At 42.0% G+C, this 17657-nt stretch overlaps 1 protein-coding gene across 1 annotated transcript; it reads left to right on the top strand.

Moving 5' to 3' along the window:
- Nucleotides 1-2749: 2749 nt before the first annotated feature.
- On the top strand, nucleotides 2750-17059 carry LOC145240178 (uncharacterized). Its single transcript, XM_080103764.1, has 2 exons — nucleotides 2750-3567; nucleotides 16350-17059. Exons 1-2 carry the CDS (start codon nucleotides 3205-3207, stop codon nucleotides 16389-16391), a joined length of 405 nt encoding a protein of 134 aa, XP_079959890.1. The 5' UTR covers nucleotides 2750-3204; the 3' UTR covers nucleotides 16392-17059.
- The last annotated feature ends 598 nt before the right edge of the window (nucleotides 17060-17657 follow it).

The following is a 17657-nucleotide window of genomic DNA, read 5'->3' on the forward strand; positions in this document are numbered from 1 at the left end:
GCTACGTTTAGACCAAAACCTAAACGTGTCAAACAATATCGTTTTCCCTTGATTATCACTGTCTGAAATGGCCATAATGACTCATGGACACGTATCTGCAGGTAGGCTCTCTTTAAATCTAGCAGTGCTACATTACTCCCTTTCTGACGCCACTTTCTTAGTTTAGCAGCGCACATATCTGCGTTTCCAGTGAAAGCATCAACATGTTGATTCAATTCTCGGTAATCCATTACGGGCCAAATTTTGTCTTTAGTAGGTTGTTCAACAGTCATGAGCGGAATTAATCCTTTGGGTGATCCCAGACGTTCCTGTGGATACGGTATTAACCATCCGTTATCAATCCACATCTGAAGTTCTTCTTCATATGCGGCCCTATTCTTTGTGGAAACTGCATACTCTGGAATGGTGTTGCACAGCCGATCTGGTGCCTGGCTCATAGTCCATTTCCACTTTGCAGTCCACGCCTTTTCGTTGTCGTCAAACGTAGCACAGAAGTCCTTTTCTTCAATAGACATGGCTGCACAGACTTCCTTTCCCTTCTCCAAGCATTACACCTCCAGTCGCTGTGATTATGACACCTCCTAGTGCTTGTATTGCATCAATTCCAATCAACATGTCACAGCCAAGGGGTTTTTCTTGCATCACCAGAACATCAACTTTGGCTGTGTCACCCTTCTCAGTACAGATCGTAATCATCCCTTCACCACAATATGCTCGGGATAAACCATTGATCGTCATAATAGCGACTGGTTGCCCCCCCCCCACATCTGACAGTAATGTGCACTAACTATAGACCGGGAACACCCCGTGTCTATGAGTGCTGAACACTGCACATCATTAATTTTAACGCCAATGACAGGTAATCCTGTGTTTATTGGTTGGCAAGGGGCAAGGGTGGCGATAGTACCTTGCCCCCAACGTCGTTTCCCGAACAGTTGCAAGATATGTGCCCATACTTATTGCAGCGATAGCATTGTACTGTTCTCTGTGCTCGTGGATATACACACCTCCTATCACTCCGGCAATCCTTAGCAAAATGATTGGCCTCCCCACATTTATAGCACACTGGGCCTACACGCTTATTACTACCTGAGAGAGAATCTACATTGCTTCCATGCGGTTCGACTGTTGCATGTTGAATGCTAGTTGCTACTACAATTAGCTCCTGTTCCTTACAGATGTTTCAAGCTCGGGCTAATAATTCGTCTGTTGTCACTTCATCAATTCGTGACGATGCCCGCAACAGTTTGCTAACCTCCTCAGGTAAGTCTACTAAAAAGGCACATCTTAATATCTTATCATTAACCCCACCAAATGGTACCGACAACTTTCGTAAGTCGGTTTCCTTGGGGTGAAGTCGCCGGCTCGTGAACTGTTGCCATGCAACAAACGGATCTGTACCAAACGCTGTATACAGGCTGTGTTTGATTGTATCCCAGTCTGGTTCATCTCCAAGTTGCTGGTAGACTGCATAGGCCCCTCCGGTTAACCTCATAGGAATGACTGTGGCTGGTTCTTTAATTCTGCACAGTGTATAGATCTTTTCAGCCTTTTCCACCCATGTGGTTCGACTGTTGCATGTTGAATGCTAGTTGCTATTGCAATTGACTCCTGTTCCTTACAGATGTTTCGAGCTTGGGCTGTTGTCAATTCATCAATTCGTGACGATGCCCGCAACAGTTTGCTGACCTCCTCAGGTAAGCCTATTAAAAAGGCACATCTTAATATCTTATCATTAACCCAACCAAATGGTACCGACAACTTTCGTAGGCCGGCTAAGTACACATCAACGGTTTCCTTGGGGTGAAGTCGCCGGCTCGTGAACTGTTGCCATGTGCCAAATGCTGTATACAGGCTGTGTTTGATTGTATCCCAGTCTGGTTCACCTCAGAGTTGCTGGTAAACTGCATAGGCCCCTCCGGTTAACCTCAAAGGAATGACTGTGGCTGGTTCTTTAATTCTGCACAGTGTATAGATCTTCTCAGCCTTTTCCACCCATTTGACGATAGATGGTCCAGTGGTAGATCCATCAAACTCGGGTATCAAGCGAAAGTCGAATCTGTCCATTTTCTGCCTTTCGAGTCACCGCACACCGAGAGCCGAAATAGCTTATAACTCAATAACGAGTTTTATTTCTTCCGCCCGTCACACCAATAATTTCCTGGGTAAGGTTAACACTTTTGTCCAAACTTCCAACTTCTGTACACGTAACGCAAACGCACCTTCTCTCAACTCCCAACGTACTTCTGCTAATTCAACTTATTGCTTTGAAATCCAACTTCAAAGTGAACGACCCTCTCAAAAATCAACCCTCTTTTATCTCCAACCAGGAACATCTCATTTGCATATCGGGTGGTCACATTGCAGGCATATAAAGAGATAAGGCAACCATTTTTGTTTCTTTCTTCTTCATTCATTTCATTCCACGACCAACCCATTGAATTATGCACACGTGCTAATTAGGTAAGTCGCACGTTTCCCAACAGATTGGATAAGTAAATTGGCGTCATTTCATAAATAAAGTGAAATATTAAAATTGACAATATTAGAAAACAGATTTTTTTTATTAAATAGTTTTTATTAAATACAGGATTTTAAAAAAAATTATTTTTAGCAGTTTAGATGTTTTTTTTTTATTGAATCATTTCCGCATAATTTTTATAAATAAAATGACAAACAAGTAAAGTTAAGTAGAAATGACTATGGAAATTGACAACAGTAGAAAATAGATTTTTTTTTTTTTTTTACAAACAAATAAAGATTAATGAAACGATATTTAAACTGACAATAGTAAACAGTTGGGTTTTTTTTTTCGTGTTTTTACGACCTGCCCCAGCGTAGTATAAACACCCTCAACCACCCGATGTTAAGAACGGCTTTCAGAACAAACACCACTAAACCTCCCCACGTTAAGAAAGGCTTCCGAGGTTAGGGCGTGTTTATTCTTAACATGGGGAGGTTGGGGTGTTTATAAGACGCTGGGGCACGTCGTAATTTTTTTTTTTTTTTTTTTTTTTTGACAAACAAATTTCATTTTACGTCATTATGTTTATTGCCTGCAGCGTTAGTTGTATTTATTTGCTTCCCCACGAAAGCAAATTAGACACAAGGTCGTTTTTAATATGGGGTTAACCCAGCTTCCCTAAAACAAGGGTAAAAAAGCGGAACTCTGGCAGTATCCCAAAAAATAGTAATTGTCTCACTATGAAGGGTTTCCCCTATGAAATGATAAGTAGAGATAAAAGACGAGTAAACAGGAATGCCTTTCGTAAAGGTTTTATCAACTTAAAAATATACACGTGTTTTCGAGAAATCAATATGGCGGAATCCTTCATTCCAGCCAAGGGGAATAACTACGATCCTTTATTTCCGGAAGAGTCAAAGCAATTTATTCTAACATTTTCCCCTTCAACAATAATTAAGTATGGAATTACAGAAGTTAAATTTAGTCTGTTCAGTACTAGGTTAAGAAGTCCTTATATTTACTTGGAAATCGTCACACTGACTCACAGGGATTTTGGTCCTCAGCGTCCACATCTTGGAGAGCATCGATATTTTCAGGATCAGGTAAGGGATTCTTCTTCTTCACGTAGGTATTGTTTTCGTCAGGTGGCGGTTCTTTAGGGGCTTCAGGGCTTGCAGAATTGTTTTCATTGTGTTGATCTTCTTGATTTGAGGAGTTAAGAGGCAGGTAGTTTCCCCACCAGATGGTAGTCGTACATGAGCATAGTAGGGGTTGATGTCTAATAGGGTAGCAGAGGTTACTGGATGGTCGAGCTTATTAGACTTAGTATGGTTTCTGACATATATTGGGCCAGGGTTCGCCCAAGTGGGAACAGAAGTTCCGGGGGAAGATTTATGACTATATTTGAATATTCTGTCATGAGGGGTCATATTAGTGGCAGTGCATAGTAACGACCTAATTGAATGGAGAGCATTTGGTAATATATCTTTGCAATGGGGCAGTTTTATGTTGCTAGAGTGTAAGGTCGTTTGGATAACCTTCCATAAAATTCTATTGAGTTTCTCAACTTGCCCATTGCCCTCAAGCTGGTGTCTACTTGTTTTAGAGGTGAAGTAATCTTTGATTTCTCCTGCAAGGAAGTCGGCAGCCCGGTCAGTGTGTATCATATTGGGCATACCAAAAATTGAAAATAGTTGGTTTAGGCAGTGGATCACAGTTTTGCTAGTCATATCCTTACAAGGGAAGGCAAAGGGAAAGTGAGTATATTCATCAATTATAGTGGGTAAATATTTCTTACCACGCACAGAAGTAGGTAAAGGGCCTTTAAAGTCGATGTTTAGTCGCTGGAAGGGTAGTATAGCCTGTATGAGTGTTCCTTTGTTACAACTGGCAAATTTAGGTTTCAGATACTGATAGGAGGATCACGAGTCTGTTATATATTTTAATTTGTTCTAAAGAGAAAGGAAGGTTTCTTGTTCTGATGAAGTGGCCGAGTCGCGTGACACCAGAATGGCATATTGTAACATGCAAGTCGTGGAGGTCTTGCAAAGTATGCGTTAATGCAGAGATGCGAGAAATTGTGTCAGCAGCTGTATTTTCCGTTCCTGGGCAGTAAACAATACTGAATTTGAATTGTGACAGTTCGATCCGCCAACGACATATCTTATAATTTTTAATTTTAGATTTCCTCTTTATTATCAAACATAAAACTGATGCTTTTTTGATCTGTAATAACTTTGAAATGTCTCCTGAGTAGGAAATGTCGCCACTTTCGGAGAGCTTCGACAATTGCAGCAGCTTCTTTTTCGACAGCATGATGCCTAATCTCATTCGGGTTTAGTGTCCGAGAAAAGAATACAACAGGTCTACCCTGTTGGTTTTGAGTAGCAGCAATGCAGTAATTACTGGCATCAGTTTCTACTACAAATTCTTTATCCGGGTCAACAGTTATAAGGGTAGCATTTCTTAAGTCGGTCTTCAGCATCTGAAAAAAAATTATAAATAGACGGGGGCAGTGGACACTCCTTGTTATGGTTGAGAGGCAGTATCTTATCAGAAAAGTTTCAAATTGTATAATTATGAGGGAAGGACTTCACTCATAAGGGAAAGACAACAAGACACAGTAGTTAGCCTCGATAAGCGACGTACATGTGTACCTTTATTGGGTCCGCCATGACAGTTCCTTTTCTCTCTCCTTCCTGGAGAGCTCGGGTTAAGGGTACATAACTCAGTGTTATGTTTACATGTTATTTTTATTTATTTATTTTTTTATTATTTAAAGTCTTTTTTTTATTATTATCATTATTATTATTACCACTATTATTATTATTATTATCATCCAAGCTGGAAGTCCTTAAATCTAGACGGTAATCGTCTGTTACGGATAGGTCTAGACCTAGCTTCAGATCTTTCATTCTGCCCTGTATCTGTCATTTTCAGGGGTTCATTCTTTATTTGAGTACCTGGTGTGGAAGGTGGGGTTGGTATTATTTGTATTTGAGGGTGTTGTTTGCTGTCTGGGCGTACTGGGTTTGAGTTTGTAGGTAACTGTGGGGAATGGATCCTGATTCTGTTTGGTAGGTCATCTGGTAGGGTGTCATCATGAGCCAGGTTGCGGCTATCCGTGCTTATTTTGCGAAAGTAACGGCGGTTTCGGAGTGTGGTTCTTCTGCTGCCATCAACTAATACACGGTATTGTCTGTGGGGGAGAGTTTCAACAATCGTGCCGGTGTTATCCCAGCGCAGTGGTTTGTGTCCATGTTGGTTTTGAATTGACACATGTTCCCCAATTCTTAGTGGGTTGAGTTGTTGCCTGTTTTCAGTGTGTTTCATGTTGTGGAGGAAACGCTGGTTAATGGCCCTCTCGCGCATGTCGGCGAGTTCTAACCATTCACGGCGAAATTTTGTGGGGTTTGGTAAGTGGTCATTCAGGGGACGAGCGAATAGAAGTTCTGATGGTGACGCACCTATGTCAGGTGGTGGTGTGTTGCGATGGAGTAGCAGTGCTTTTGCCACTTCATCCGTATCCAGTGAACCATTGGGGCTAACATTTGTTGTTAATATCCTCTTCATATGCTTGACAGCTGCCTCAGCTCTGCCATTGCTTTGTGGATAATATGCCGACGAGACTCGGAGGGATATGCCCCATGTTTTGAGAAATGTCCTCCACGCATCAGAGTTGTATGGGGGTCCACCGTCACAAGCAATTTCCTCCGGCACACCATAATTCACAAAATACCTGCGTAAGATGTTGCATACTGTGAAGATCCTGGCGTCTTGTTGCATTGAAGATACCTCTGTCCAACCTGAATATCTGTCAGCATATATCATATATTTCCGTCCCGCCATGTTGAAAATATCTGTTACTGTCGACTGGAAAGGGTATTCTGGGTGGACAGGCTCCATTGCAGGTTTTTTATGGTTTGATGGGGCAATTTCGTTACAGCGCTTGCACTGATTGCGCTTTTCCTGCAATTGTGCTCCCATACCAGGCCAAAAAAACGTTGTCTGGCGTTGCTTCTCATACTGTTGACCCCCTGGTGGCCAACATGGAGTTGGTCGATGAGTTCGCGACGTAGGTTTTTTTGGAATTAATATGCGGCCTTCCTTGAATACTAGAGACTGAACTGTGTATAGGTCGCTTCGCATATTCCAAAACTCTTTAATATTTGGCTGTAGAAGATCCTTGTGTTCAGGGAATCCTTGTTCTATTGTTTCCACGAGGTTCATGTATTGGTGATCCATCGCGGCTTCTTGCTGTATGCGCACCATCTTGATAGGAGATGTTTCTTGGTTGTATCGGGATTCTATTCCAGCTTGCAACGCTTCTTCCATGCTATCCAATTCCGCTGCTGCGACCTTGGTGGTATGTGTAGGGATACGGGACATGGCATTTGCTCCACCATTGGCGTCGCCTGGTATTGATATGGCCCTGAACTGGTACATCAGGGTCTGCTCTCTGATATCTAAAATCCTGGGATTTTTTATTTCGTCCAAGCTGCGATCATTGAATATCGGCACAAGGGGTTTGTGATCAATAGCAAGTATCAGGTGGGGGCAGCCTAAAACAAACATTTTGCAGCTTTCCAATCCAAACTTTATAGCTAAAGCTTCCCCTTCAATTGGTGCATACCGGTTCTCAGCAGGTCTAGTGAATCGGGAGCCAGCATATACAACTTTCCAATGTCCTGGCCCACAACGGTGGTCCATTGTGGACGGGCATGCACAATGTTTTTGGAGTAGGGTAAATCCTATTCCTGTTCGACTCCAGTCTGTAGTCAGACATGTTGGGCGATTTATTTCGAATGTTCGAACGTCATCCCGGATGTTTTCTAGGATTGTTTCCTTGGATTGCTGGAAGAGTTGTTCCAATGTATCGTCCCAGTAAAACCTGCTGTTATGTTTCAGTAGTTCTCTGAAGGGTGACATGATGGGTGCTTGGGCAAACGCATATGAAACTTGGTTAATCAAACCAAAGAAAGATTTAACTCCTGTAATGTTTGTCGGTGATGGGAAGTTTCTGATGCCCTCAAGTAATTTTTTAGATAGTTTGTACCCTGTTAAGCTGATGTCGAAGCCAGCAAACTCTACATTGTCTTTTGCGAATTGGAATTTTTCTGAGTTAAATACTATTCCATTTTCAGCATATAGTATGATGTATCTAACGGTGTGCCAAAAGGATAGTGCCATATCATCATCCCACAAGATAGAGTCGTCCACACAGCGAGCAACACGAGGGAAACCTTCTGTAATGGTGTCGAATCTCTTTGTGTAACCATCATTGGACGCTTGGAAACCTTGGGGGGCTCGCAAATACCTGTATCTGCCCCATTCTGTTATGAAAGTGGTGGCATCCCGTGCCTTTACAGCCAGAGGAACACTGTGATATCCGTTCCAGGCATCCAGAATAGTTTTCTTTTTTCCTGAGGGTATCGTATTGACAAGATTGAATGGGGAGGGTGTGTGGTGTATTTCTCGTCTTGTCATTGCATTTAAATTTTGGAGGTCGACCGTTCTACGTGGGCTGCCATCTTTTTTGGGTACGGTGATCATTCTCAAACACCATGTCGTTGGTGTCCCTGCTGGCACTGGTTCAATGATGTTCAGTGCTACGTCTGCATCAAGCTGGGATTTGACAGCTTCTTTCCAGTGGTGAGGGACAGGGATTGGTTTGTGAACAGCCTTAGGTTGGTGGTTGTCGAGGAATGTGATAGTAAGCGGTTCTCCGGTCATGGTCTGCAATTTCTGGTGTGTACATGTATTAAATGCACTGCTAGCAAAATAGCATTTGATCCAGCTCTCTATCTCTCCTCGATATTCCGGTGTGGCAGGAAACGGGAGCTTGTCTGGCAGTGGTGGGCGGGGTGATCTGTATGGGCATCCGCATGGGGCTAACATTCGGTCAGTTGGTTTGTGGTCCATCTTCGTTGTAGCTACCAGACTATTTATTTGTGCTGGAAAATCGTCGTTGATAATTTTGAGTTTTTTCAGGGCCGTTTGTGATATATACAGGCCCTTAACCCTTGGGCTGATGTATATCACCTCCGAACATGTTGCCTTACCAAGTGACATCGTGGCAATTAAGGTCCCCTTAATGGGCAGGTTGTCATCATTAACGGCACGTAACCAATGTCTGGTGCGCAGCAGATGTTCAGAAGTGCACCCCAGATTGTTCAATAAGTCCACACCAGCTGTACTTGTCTGAGCTCCTGTGTCTGCCAAAGCGAGCAATTGGACGGGTTGGTGTTTCATATTTATATGTCTGAATCGTCCGAGATGTTGGTGGGCCTTTGTATCTAATGTGATAGTAACATTGAAAAATGGAGGTGGCTCTGGTCGGCTTGGTGTGAACTTGTTGTTGGTCCATGACCCATGCGGGATCCCCTCTTCTTCCTCTAGTCATTTAGGTTGCACAGTCATTGTCGATATGAACGAAGAATCTTCATCTTGGCTGTCATTTGGGTAGTCTCCCATTATGGCATTTGACGATGCTGTGCCATGGCATGTGGTTGAGAAGTGGTTCTCTTTGCCACATTTGTGGCATGATTTGCCCCAAGCGGGGCATTGTCTTCGTCCTTTTGGGTGTGCCTTGTGTCCACAACCTTTGCATTTGCCATTATCATTTTTGGTCTTGTCTGGTGGTGGAAACTTTCTTGATGACGCAGATTTAAATTGGGCCACTTGTGTGATCTCTGCTGGTCGGAAGTGATTTGATGCTCTGCCGGTAGATTCTAGAGTCAAGAGACGTCTAGTTAAGTCATTTAGAGTTGGCAGGGACGTAATCTCTGCTAAAATTTTGCTCTGGTGGGAGGTGTCCCGTAATCCGGCAATGATTTGAGATTTGATCATGCCTTCGGAAAATGACATTGTACATTGCTGGTTGCCACAATTGAAAGCGCAGAGCATCGCTTGTGATTTCAACCGGGAAATAAAGGATGTGATAGTCTCCCCATCACTTTGCCTCATTACAAAGAACTGCTGACAGTATACTCGGGACGGACGGTTTTCACGGCAACGGATTTAATATATTCCAGCAGCTGCTCCTCTGTAGCATTATGCAGAGCATCCGGACCAATAAAATTAAATAACATCTCATTGACAGATAAATTGCATGCAGATCGTAACTCATTCCGGATTTCTGTGGGGTCGTTAAGTTGTGTCATCTCCTTATAACAAATCCATGCATCCTTAAAAATGATCCATTTATTGTCTGACGAGTCAGGTTCTATTACTGGTCGCTCGGGCTTCACCCGTGAATGGCGCGACAATGGGGTGGGGGCGTGTTGCCCAGTGGGCAGAAGGCGTGCCATGAGGTTTGTCATCTGTTCTTACATGGTGAGTTGCTGTTGTTGCATTTGTAACATGAAAGAAATTGGGTCGATTTCGGTATGTTTTGGTGAAGCTTCGTTTGGGTTGGACATACTTGTGTTAAACTAGAGTGTCAAAAAGTATTGAATATGTATACTGACTGGATATTAAAAACAAAACAAACAAAGAAACGAAAAAAGTTTACCACGTGGTAAGGGTGCGTCCTTCATCGTTCATACGTATTTTCATGTTTTATTTTTAGGATGGGTCGTTGTATTTTTCCTTTGTTTCGTTATTTTTGTTTTTATCCGACTCCTGACACCATGTATAATTATGAGGGAAGGACTTCACTCATAAGGGAAAGACAACAAGACACAGTAGTTAGCCTCGATAAGCGACGTACATGTGTACCTTTATTGGGTCCGCCGTGACAGTTCCTTTTCTCTCTCCTTCCTGGAGAGCTCGGGTTAAGGGTACATAACTCAGTGTTATGTTTACACAAATGAATTTATTATAGTAAGGGAACATACCAATTATTTGTTTTTGAGATCGGAAATTTAGAGGCGGTTGCATTTCAAGGAGTGGTTTTAGCTTCAGGTAATCAGGAGCAATTTGGTTGTTCTGGATTGTGTAACCAAGAAGTGTGATAGAAATAGCAGAAATGATGCTCTTACTTTGGTTAAGCATGATGTTGTATCTTTTCGCTACATTATAAAACCTTTGAAGATTGTAGTCATGCTCTTTTTTATCCTTTCTGCATATTGTGACATCTACATACACAAAAGTGTCTGTTAATTTTTCTCTTTCTACAATGCTATCGATGCATCTTTGAAAGACACTTACTCCATTAGTGACGCCAAAAGGGATACAAATAAATTGGTAAGGTTTTCCATTTACTTCATGTTCTGGAACTCGCGGCAGTTATTCCTCAGAATCTTGCTTTCAGGTACCTACAATACCGTCTAGCAGTCAACTTTAGAAAGCGTGCGTTGGGCAGACAGATAAACTCAAATTAACATAACGAAAACAACTATTATGTTGAAAACGCTTTATTAATTAGGTAAAAAATCTGAAACAAAAACAAATAGTTAAAAGGAGAAAACATAATTAAACAAAGGAAAATAATACATGAAAATAATTATGTTTTGGACAGGCTTCCAAAGTAACAGATTCTGGGATATCTTATCTTTTTCAATCAACTGTTAGGTGAAAGTCCGTAACAGTTAGAAAAGTGTCTTTTCTCCATTAAATTGTTAGGTGAAAGTCTGGAGCGGCTAAAAAGTGTCCTTTCTCTTTTTTATTATTATTAAATCGTTAGGTGAAAGTATGGAGTGGTTAGAAAATGTCTTTTCTTTTTTATTAAATCGTTAGGTGAAAGTATGGAGCGGTTATGTCTATTATTCTAGTGTGGCGCATAAACTGCCCAAGCCCCCATGAAATAAAAATAATAGAAGTCTGAGAAAAGATATAAGTTCTGTGCGCGTGAAGGAAAGAATAAATTAGAATTTCTACAAATTAAATATAGAAGTCATACACTAGATTAAATAAACAGAAACAGGGTTTCGAGTTCTTCATAGAAGGAATAGCCAGGTAAAGGAATAATAGGGTGTTCCGAACATACCTCATGGCTTAAACGGGGAAAGCCCAATTCATGGAGTCGAGTAAAGTCCGTCCGTGTCATTTCAAATTCTGCGGTGAAAAGGAGGAAGGAGGGACAGAATCGCAGAACGAGACTAGAACGAGATCGCGTGGGAATTCGAAGAACACCAATATGAAACTTTTCCTTTTTTTTTTATTTGGAATGCCTAAATGGCTAAGTTTTCCATTAAAGAAAGATCAGGAAGGGAAGAAATAAGAAAGAAAACTATATAAGAAAAAACTCACACAGAGATGAATGAGAACGAGGCACGAGGCACCGGTGCTCTTAAAGCATTTGTCCCTGTTAAAAAGGAGCCCGGTCTGAAGACGGAACACTTCAAATGCTGTGTATTTCCAATCAGCATGACTAATTGGGATTTGATGGTAAGCAGACTTCAGGTCGAGTGTTGTAAAAACGTATCGAGCTATATCATCAATCATTTTATTAATGTTCAGCATGGGATAGGTATCTAGTTTTGTAAATCTATTTATGGTGTTGCTGTAGTCGCCCACCATTCTTTTTTTTAATCTCGTTAGAGGTCACTAAAACTTGGGCTCGCCAAGGAGATATAGAGGGCTCTATTATGCCTTCCCTCAACATTCTATCAGTTTTGTCTCCAATAAATATGTTGTCAGTGAATGAGTGACGACGAGATTTGGTGGTCGTCCGTGTAGAAAGATGAGAGAAAAGGGGAGGAGGAGAAATTTTGATACATGGAAAACTGTCCCTCTTACCCATTGGCTAATGGGGCGATAATTTAGTTGCTCAGTTCTTTAAGCAGAATTCTTGAAGACTGGTACCACAGAAGCGGTTTTCCAGCAGTCGGGAAAGCAAGATTCGTTAAGGCATTTATTATAAAATTTGGAGAGAACTGGAGCAACCTCAGCAGAGCATTTTTTTAATAGCACAGCCGGGATGAGATCTGGTCCACATGCTTTTGAGGTGTCTGGGTTTTTTATAATACCATGCACCTGAGAAGGGGTGATTTTCAAATCGTCTAGTGTGGCGTCTGTCCGCAAAGGAAAGTCGGGCAGGGAGTGGTGTGCCAAGTCCAGCGTGGAGTTTCAGGTAAACTGACTGGCAAGCAGATCAGCCTTGTCGGTTGCCATACAAGCAACCTTATGATTGTTTGATAGTGGGGAAATCGTTGACTGCCCATTATTTACTACACTGTTGAAGATTTTCAAAAAATCACCAGTTCCTAATTTCTGTGCTTCAATGCGTTTTTTGGTGGTTTAAGAGTAACCTGTCTAACTGTCTTAACTATCACTCTCTTACAATTATTTCTAGCTTCTATATACTGCTGTCTGTTTGAACTTGACTTCTGTCAGTTGAATCTGCAAAACGTGTGCTGCCTTTAAGCAATGGCAGCTTCATAAGCGGAAGTAAACCATTGGGGAGAGTGGGGCTTGCTATAGAATTTCCATGTGGAAACATGTGCTTCAATTGCAGTTTTGAACCATTCAATGGTCTCATTTACACACTGTTCAGCTGGACGAGAAAAGATATTTCGCCATGGGGCATATCTGATGAGTTCCCTGATGGCTTCCCAGTCAGCCTTTTTGTAATACCTCATTGTTTTGAGTAGTGGGTCTTCAGTTTTAGGGTGAGAATTGGGTGATTTCTACCATTATCACAGCGTGATCAGCATTCCTGAGTGGGCTTTAATCAGAACTGTCTGATAAGGCCATAGTGACTGGTGTACATGCACTAGAATGTACACCTTTTGAAGATAGAGCACACACACACTAGACCCTGCTTGCCGCCATTCCCGTAATTTATCAGTGCACACATCTACGCAGGCCGTAAAGGGGCCTATGTGTTTGTTTAACTCCCTATAATCAAGCACCAGCCTCACTTTTTGTTTGTTTGGCTGGACGACCGCCATTAGTGCAATTAAACCCTTTGGAGGTGTTACAATATTTTGGAGTTATAATGGGGTATTTTTTTTAAATGCTGCCCACATCAGCATTATGTGGCACAAGGCCGGAAAGTAGGCTCCCCTAAAGGAGGGGCACTCCTGCAATTTTAAAAATTGCCTGAGTAACCCCGTCAGCATTCCCCGGTCGGGGCGTCTCAGGCAGCAAGCAATAAACTTGCCCCACCGGAAAGCCCGGTCTCAAGGCCTGGGAGGGTGGACCTCCTAGGTATTACCCAGGCGGTGTACCTCAGTTCAACAGGTGCTGGGCCGGTTCCTGGGCCCTCACCTGTTGGGCTAAGTGTCAAGTGACGAATCCTTGACTTGTACTACCCTGTCTCCCTGCAGCCGAAGCCACTAGGAGACATCCCATCACAACAGTGTTATAATGGGGTAGTTATTTAATTGCCGCCCACATCGGCAATATTTGGCACAAGGCCTGGAAAGTGGGAACCCTGCAGGCTCCTCTAAAGGAGGGGCACTCCTGCAATTTTAAAAATTGCCTGAGCAACCCCGTCGGCATTCCCCGGTCGGGGCGCCTCAGGCAGCAAGCAATAAACTTGCCCCACCGGAAAGCCCGGTGGCAAGGCCTAGGAGGGTGGACCTCCTAGGTATTACCCAGGTGGTGTACCTCAGTCCAACAGGTGCTGGGCCGGTTCCCGGGCTCTCACCTGTTGGGCTAAGTGTCAAGTGACGAACCCTTGACTTGTACTACCCTGTCTCCCTGCAGCCGAAGCCGCTAGGAGACATCCCATCACAACAGTGTTATAATGGGGTATGATCCCACACAGTCGGACGATTCTATTTATAAACGATGCTGCTAGGAACTGACGAATCGAATTAATTCACGTTCTGCTACCAACCAATCAGAAACCAGAATTGCTCCATAAATATTAAACCTTTTCCGTAGCAATTTCACATGTTTTTTTCGTCTCGACACTGTAAGAATATTTTGCTCTGTGGAACTGTCTACTGCAAACAAGTCACCTCTCAGGACTTGTGTGTAACAGCGAACCATTGGAAATTGTTCTGTCTACTGCAAACCAGTCATCTCTCAAAACTTGTTTAGAACAACGAATCATCTGAAACTGTTCTGAAACTAAACATGGCTTACACTTCTAGAGGAGGCCCCAATGCCTTCTTAGGATAAGGAACCAGCTATCCATTGTCGATCCAGGTCTGTAGTTTCCTATCATACTCTATGCGAGCTCCGAGGGAAATCTTGTACTCTGCCACTCTATTGAACAAATTCTCTGGCGGTTGTTCGCCTGACTACTTCCAAGCCACAGTCCAGGACTTCATGCACTGGTTGAACTCCGTATGAAAATCAAGCGTATCTAGGGTGAGTGCTGTGCAAACGCACTCTTCACATTGGGAGAATGCCACGTTCCCGGCTCCATCTACTACGACTCTGCCCAGCTGCACAATTGCGTCCATTCCTAAGAGTAGATCATACCCAAGTAGCTCCTTGTCCATAATCAGAGCTTGTACGGCTACTTCAGGCTACTGATGCTTATGTGGATAACTTCTTCTCCGCAAGAGGACAATGAGCTTCCGCCTACAGTCAGCACTGGAGTTCTTGTCGTTTTCCAAGTGTCGCAACCTGTGTCCACAAGCGTGTGGCACTCACGCCTGTTAACGCGTACACTCACCACAGATAGCATTTTGTTTAATGACGATCTGGGGAGAAGATTGGCATTGTAACTTCTTTCCCTAGCCCGTTTACCGGACAGGCGCGAGGTAGGTGTCCCCGGTTTTTGCATGACACCGTAGTCTGCTAGGCTTCTGGGTCATTGACCATGATAAAAGGCAATCACGGGCCCAATGGTTTGGGCCCCTGCATCTAAAGCAGTTAACACTTCTGGTGTTCTCGCTAGCTGTAGACAGTAGTGTAGGTGCATATGCTGCCTCTCGAGGTTGCACCACGGCGACGACCTCCTCATCTCTGGTATCTATCAGCATGGTACAAGCCCTCTCAAGCAGCTCTTTCCATGACAGCTTGTGTATTTGGGTTGAAGCTCACAAAAGTCCCTTTGCATGGCAATCCATTCACGAAGGCGCCCTTTATCCAACACTCTGGTGGCATTTCACCTACCAGGCATGCTAACTGCTGAAAATCCATCAAAAACTCATCCATGGTCTACCTTGGCCAAAGGTGGCAGGCAGTGAACTGTTCCAATGCCGTAAATGAATCCGTCTCATAAGCCTTTACAAGGGCATGCTTGATTTCCTCGAGGTCACTGTATTGGTCCTCTGAGAGTTGCCAATATGTCTCACTAGCTGCACCCTTCAGCCGCAATGGCAGTACTCGCTCCACCTTGGTTACTTCACATGACTCACACGTTAACTCGACATCATCTAGCCATTCTACTATTGGAACGTCTGTTACTGTGCAACTAAACTCGGGGATGAGTCAGAGGTCAAACTGTCTTAGAGTCATGATTAGAATACAGCCGAAATAGCTTGTATCAGAAGTCTTAGTCTAACGGAAAGCAACAAAACTGTTTGGTTAAAACGTCAAGCAGAAGTTCGCTAGTCACAAATTGAGTCGAGTAGAGTTGTTGTTCACAGCATGAGATACACGTTGATGTTCTCTATTCACATGTCTTAAGCGCTTCTCTCACTCCTCCCAGCGACTCGCCTTTTATAATGTTTCGGGCACACCCAATTTGCATATACCACAGGAGACTGCTCAAGATCTATGCGTGATCGGAGGGTTTAAAAGAGAACAGCCACCATCTTGGGCCTCTTTTTTTTTTTTTCTTTTTCTCGCCTGTTTCTGAGATAGGTCTTCTTTATGTCTATCACAATTGTCAATTTCAATATTTCATTTTATTTAAAAAATGACGCCAATTTCACTATCCAATCAAGTGGCATTCTTGTTATCGGTGTCATACAACTTATGTCTCATATTTTTCTCAATATTTTTGTTTCCTTAAACTGTAAAAGGGTCGAAATGTTCTTCGAAAACAAACCTGGTTTTCGTATCTTCATATTTTTTATTTTTTTTTTTTACATAGGCATCACCACATTATCAAGACCAAGAGGCCACTCAAGGATAAGGGTTAAAGAGTGTACAGTAGAAATTGGACAATATAGTAATCATTAGTAATGAAAATTTGGTAAATTTGATAACTTATATAGAACGGCTCATCAAGAACTTATTTACGTTAGACTTGAAGACAACCATATTGTAGTCAGCCGGAAAGCAGGAAAACGGAAGACAATTCCACGGGCGTGCAGTTCTAAGAAAGAAGCTTTGTTCATGGAATCTACATTTAGGTTTAGGGACAGATAAAGAGCGGGGGGAATTATTGATAGTGTGTACAGCTAGACGAGTGTTTCTTGTGAAAGTTTGGCGAGGGGGGACCATAGATTGAAGCTCAGTCGAACACTTTCCATGAAAATAACGATACATCAGAGAAAAACTCGCAACATCTCTTCTGTGAGATAGAGGTTGCAAGGAAGAGAAAAGGACATCCCCTACGAGGCCTGAAGTCTATTTTGAACTCTATCAAGGCAGGCCAAGTCCTTTCTAGCAGCTCCTGCCCAGATGTGGCAACAGTATTCCATCCTTGGACGTACCTGGCTCTTATATAGATAGAGAATAGCATCAGCAGTGAGATATCTACCGGATCGATAGAAAGATCCCACCATTTTTCCAGCGGCCTTAGCAACAGATTTGATGTACGTGTATCTTCATATTTTTATTTTTTAATAAATTGTATTAAAAAAAATGAATTTTACAAAATAAATATCTTCATATTTTTTATTTTTTAATAAATTGTATATAAAAAAAACGTAATTTTACTAAACAAATTGAAATACACCTTAAGTATTGACAAATAAATTGTATTTAAAAAAATAAATTTTACGAAATAAATCTTCATATTTTTATTGTTTTTAATAAATGGTATTTAAAAAATAAATTTTACAAAATGAATTGCAACAAACTTTAAGTATTGACAAAAAATATCTCAACTAGATAGAAAAACAATTCGGCACACGTAACTAATAAATGGTCATTTGTACACGAGGAACGACATAATGATTACACCGTTTTATGATGACCTTAATCCATTGTTCCTTAGCAGTTGATTTTCTTTTTAAATAATTTCACGTTTAAATCGTGTGTTTCATCTTTTAATTTTGATTCATTTTATTTCTTAATGAATTGAACACACAAAACAAAAAATATATCAATTTACTAAAGAAATCATAGCAAATAAAACAAATGTTCTATTTTGAACACAAAAGAAAAAAACGAATTCATCCCATTTCTTTTTAATTAATTATTTATTGAATTGCTTGAATGGAAGGTAAGTGTT

The sequence above is a fragment of the Euprymna scolopes genome, chromosome 19 (assembly GCF_053919585.1).
Source record: "Euprymna scolopes isolate OS-2025 chromosome 19, ASM5391958v1, whole genome shotgun sequence".
Taxonomy (NCBI): Eukaryota; Metazoa; Mollusca; class Cephalopoda; order Sepiida; family Sepiolidae; genus Euprymna; species Euprymna scolopes.

Bases quoted from the DNA above. Each gene is read 5' to 3' on its own strand.
- LOC145240178 (XM_080103764.1), top strand. From the start codon at position 3,205: ATGAAGGGTTTCCCCTATGAAATGATAAGTAGAGATAAAAGACGAGTA. The intron at 3,568-16,349 runs GTAAGGGATTCT...TTTTTTACATAG, and splicing joins ATCGATATTTTCAGGATCAG to GCATCACCACATTATCAAGA.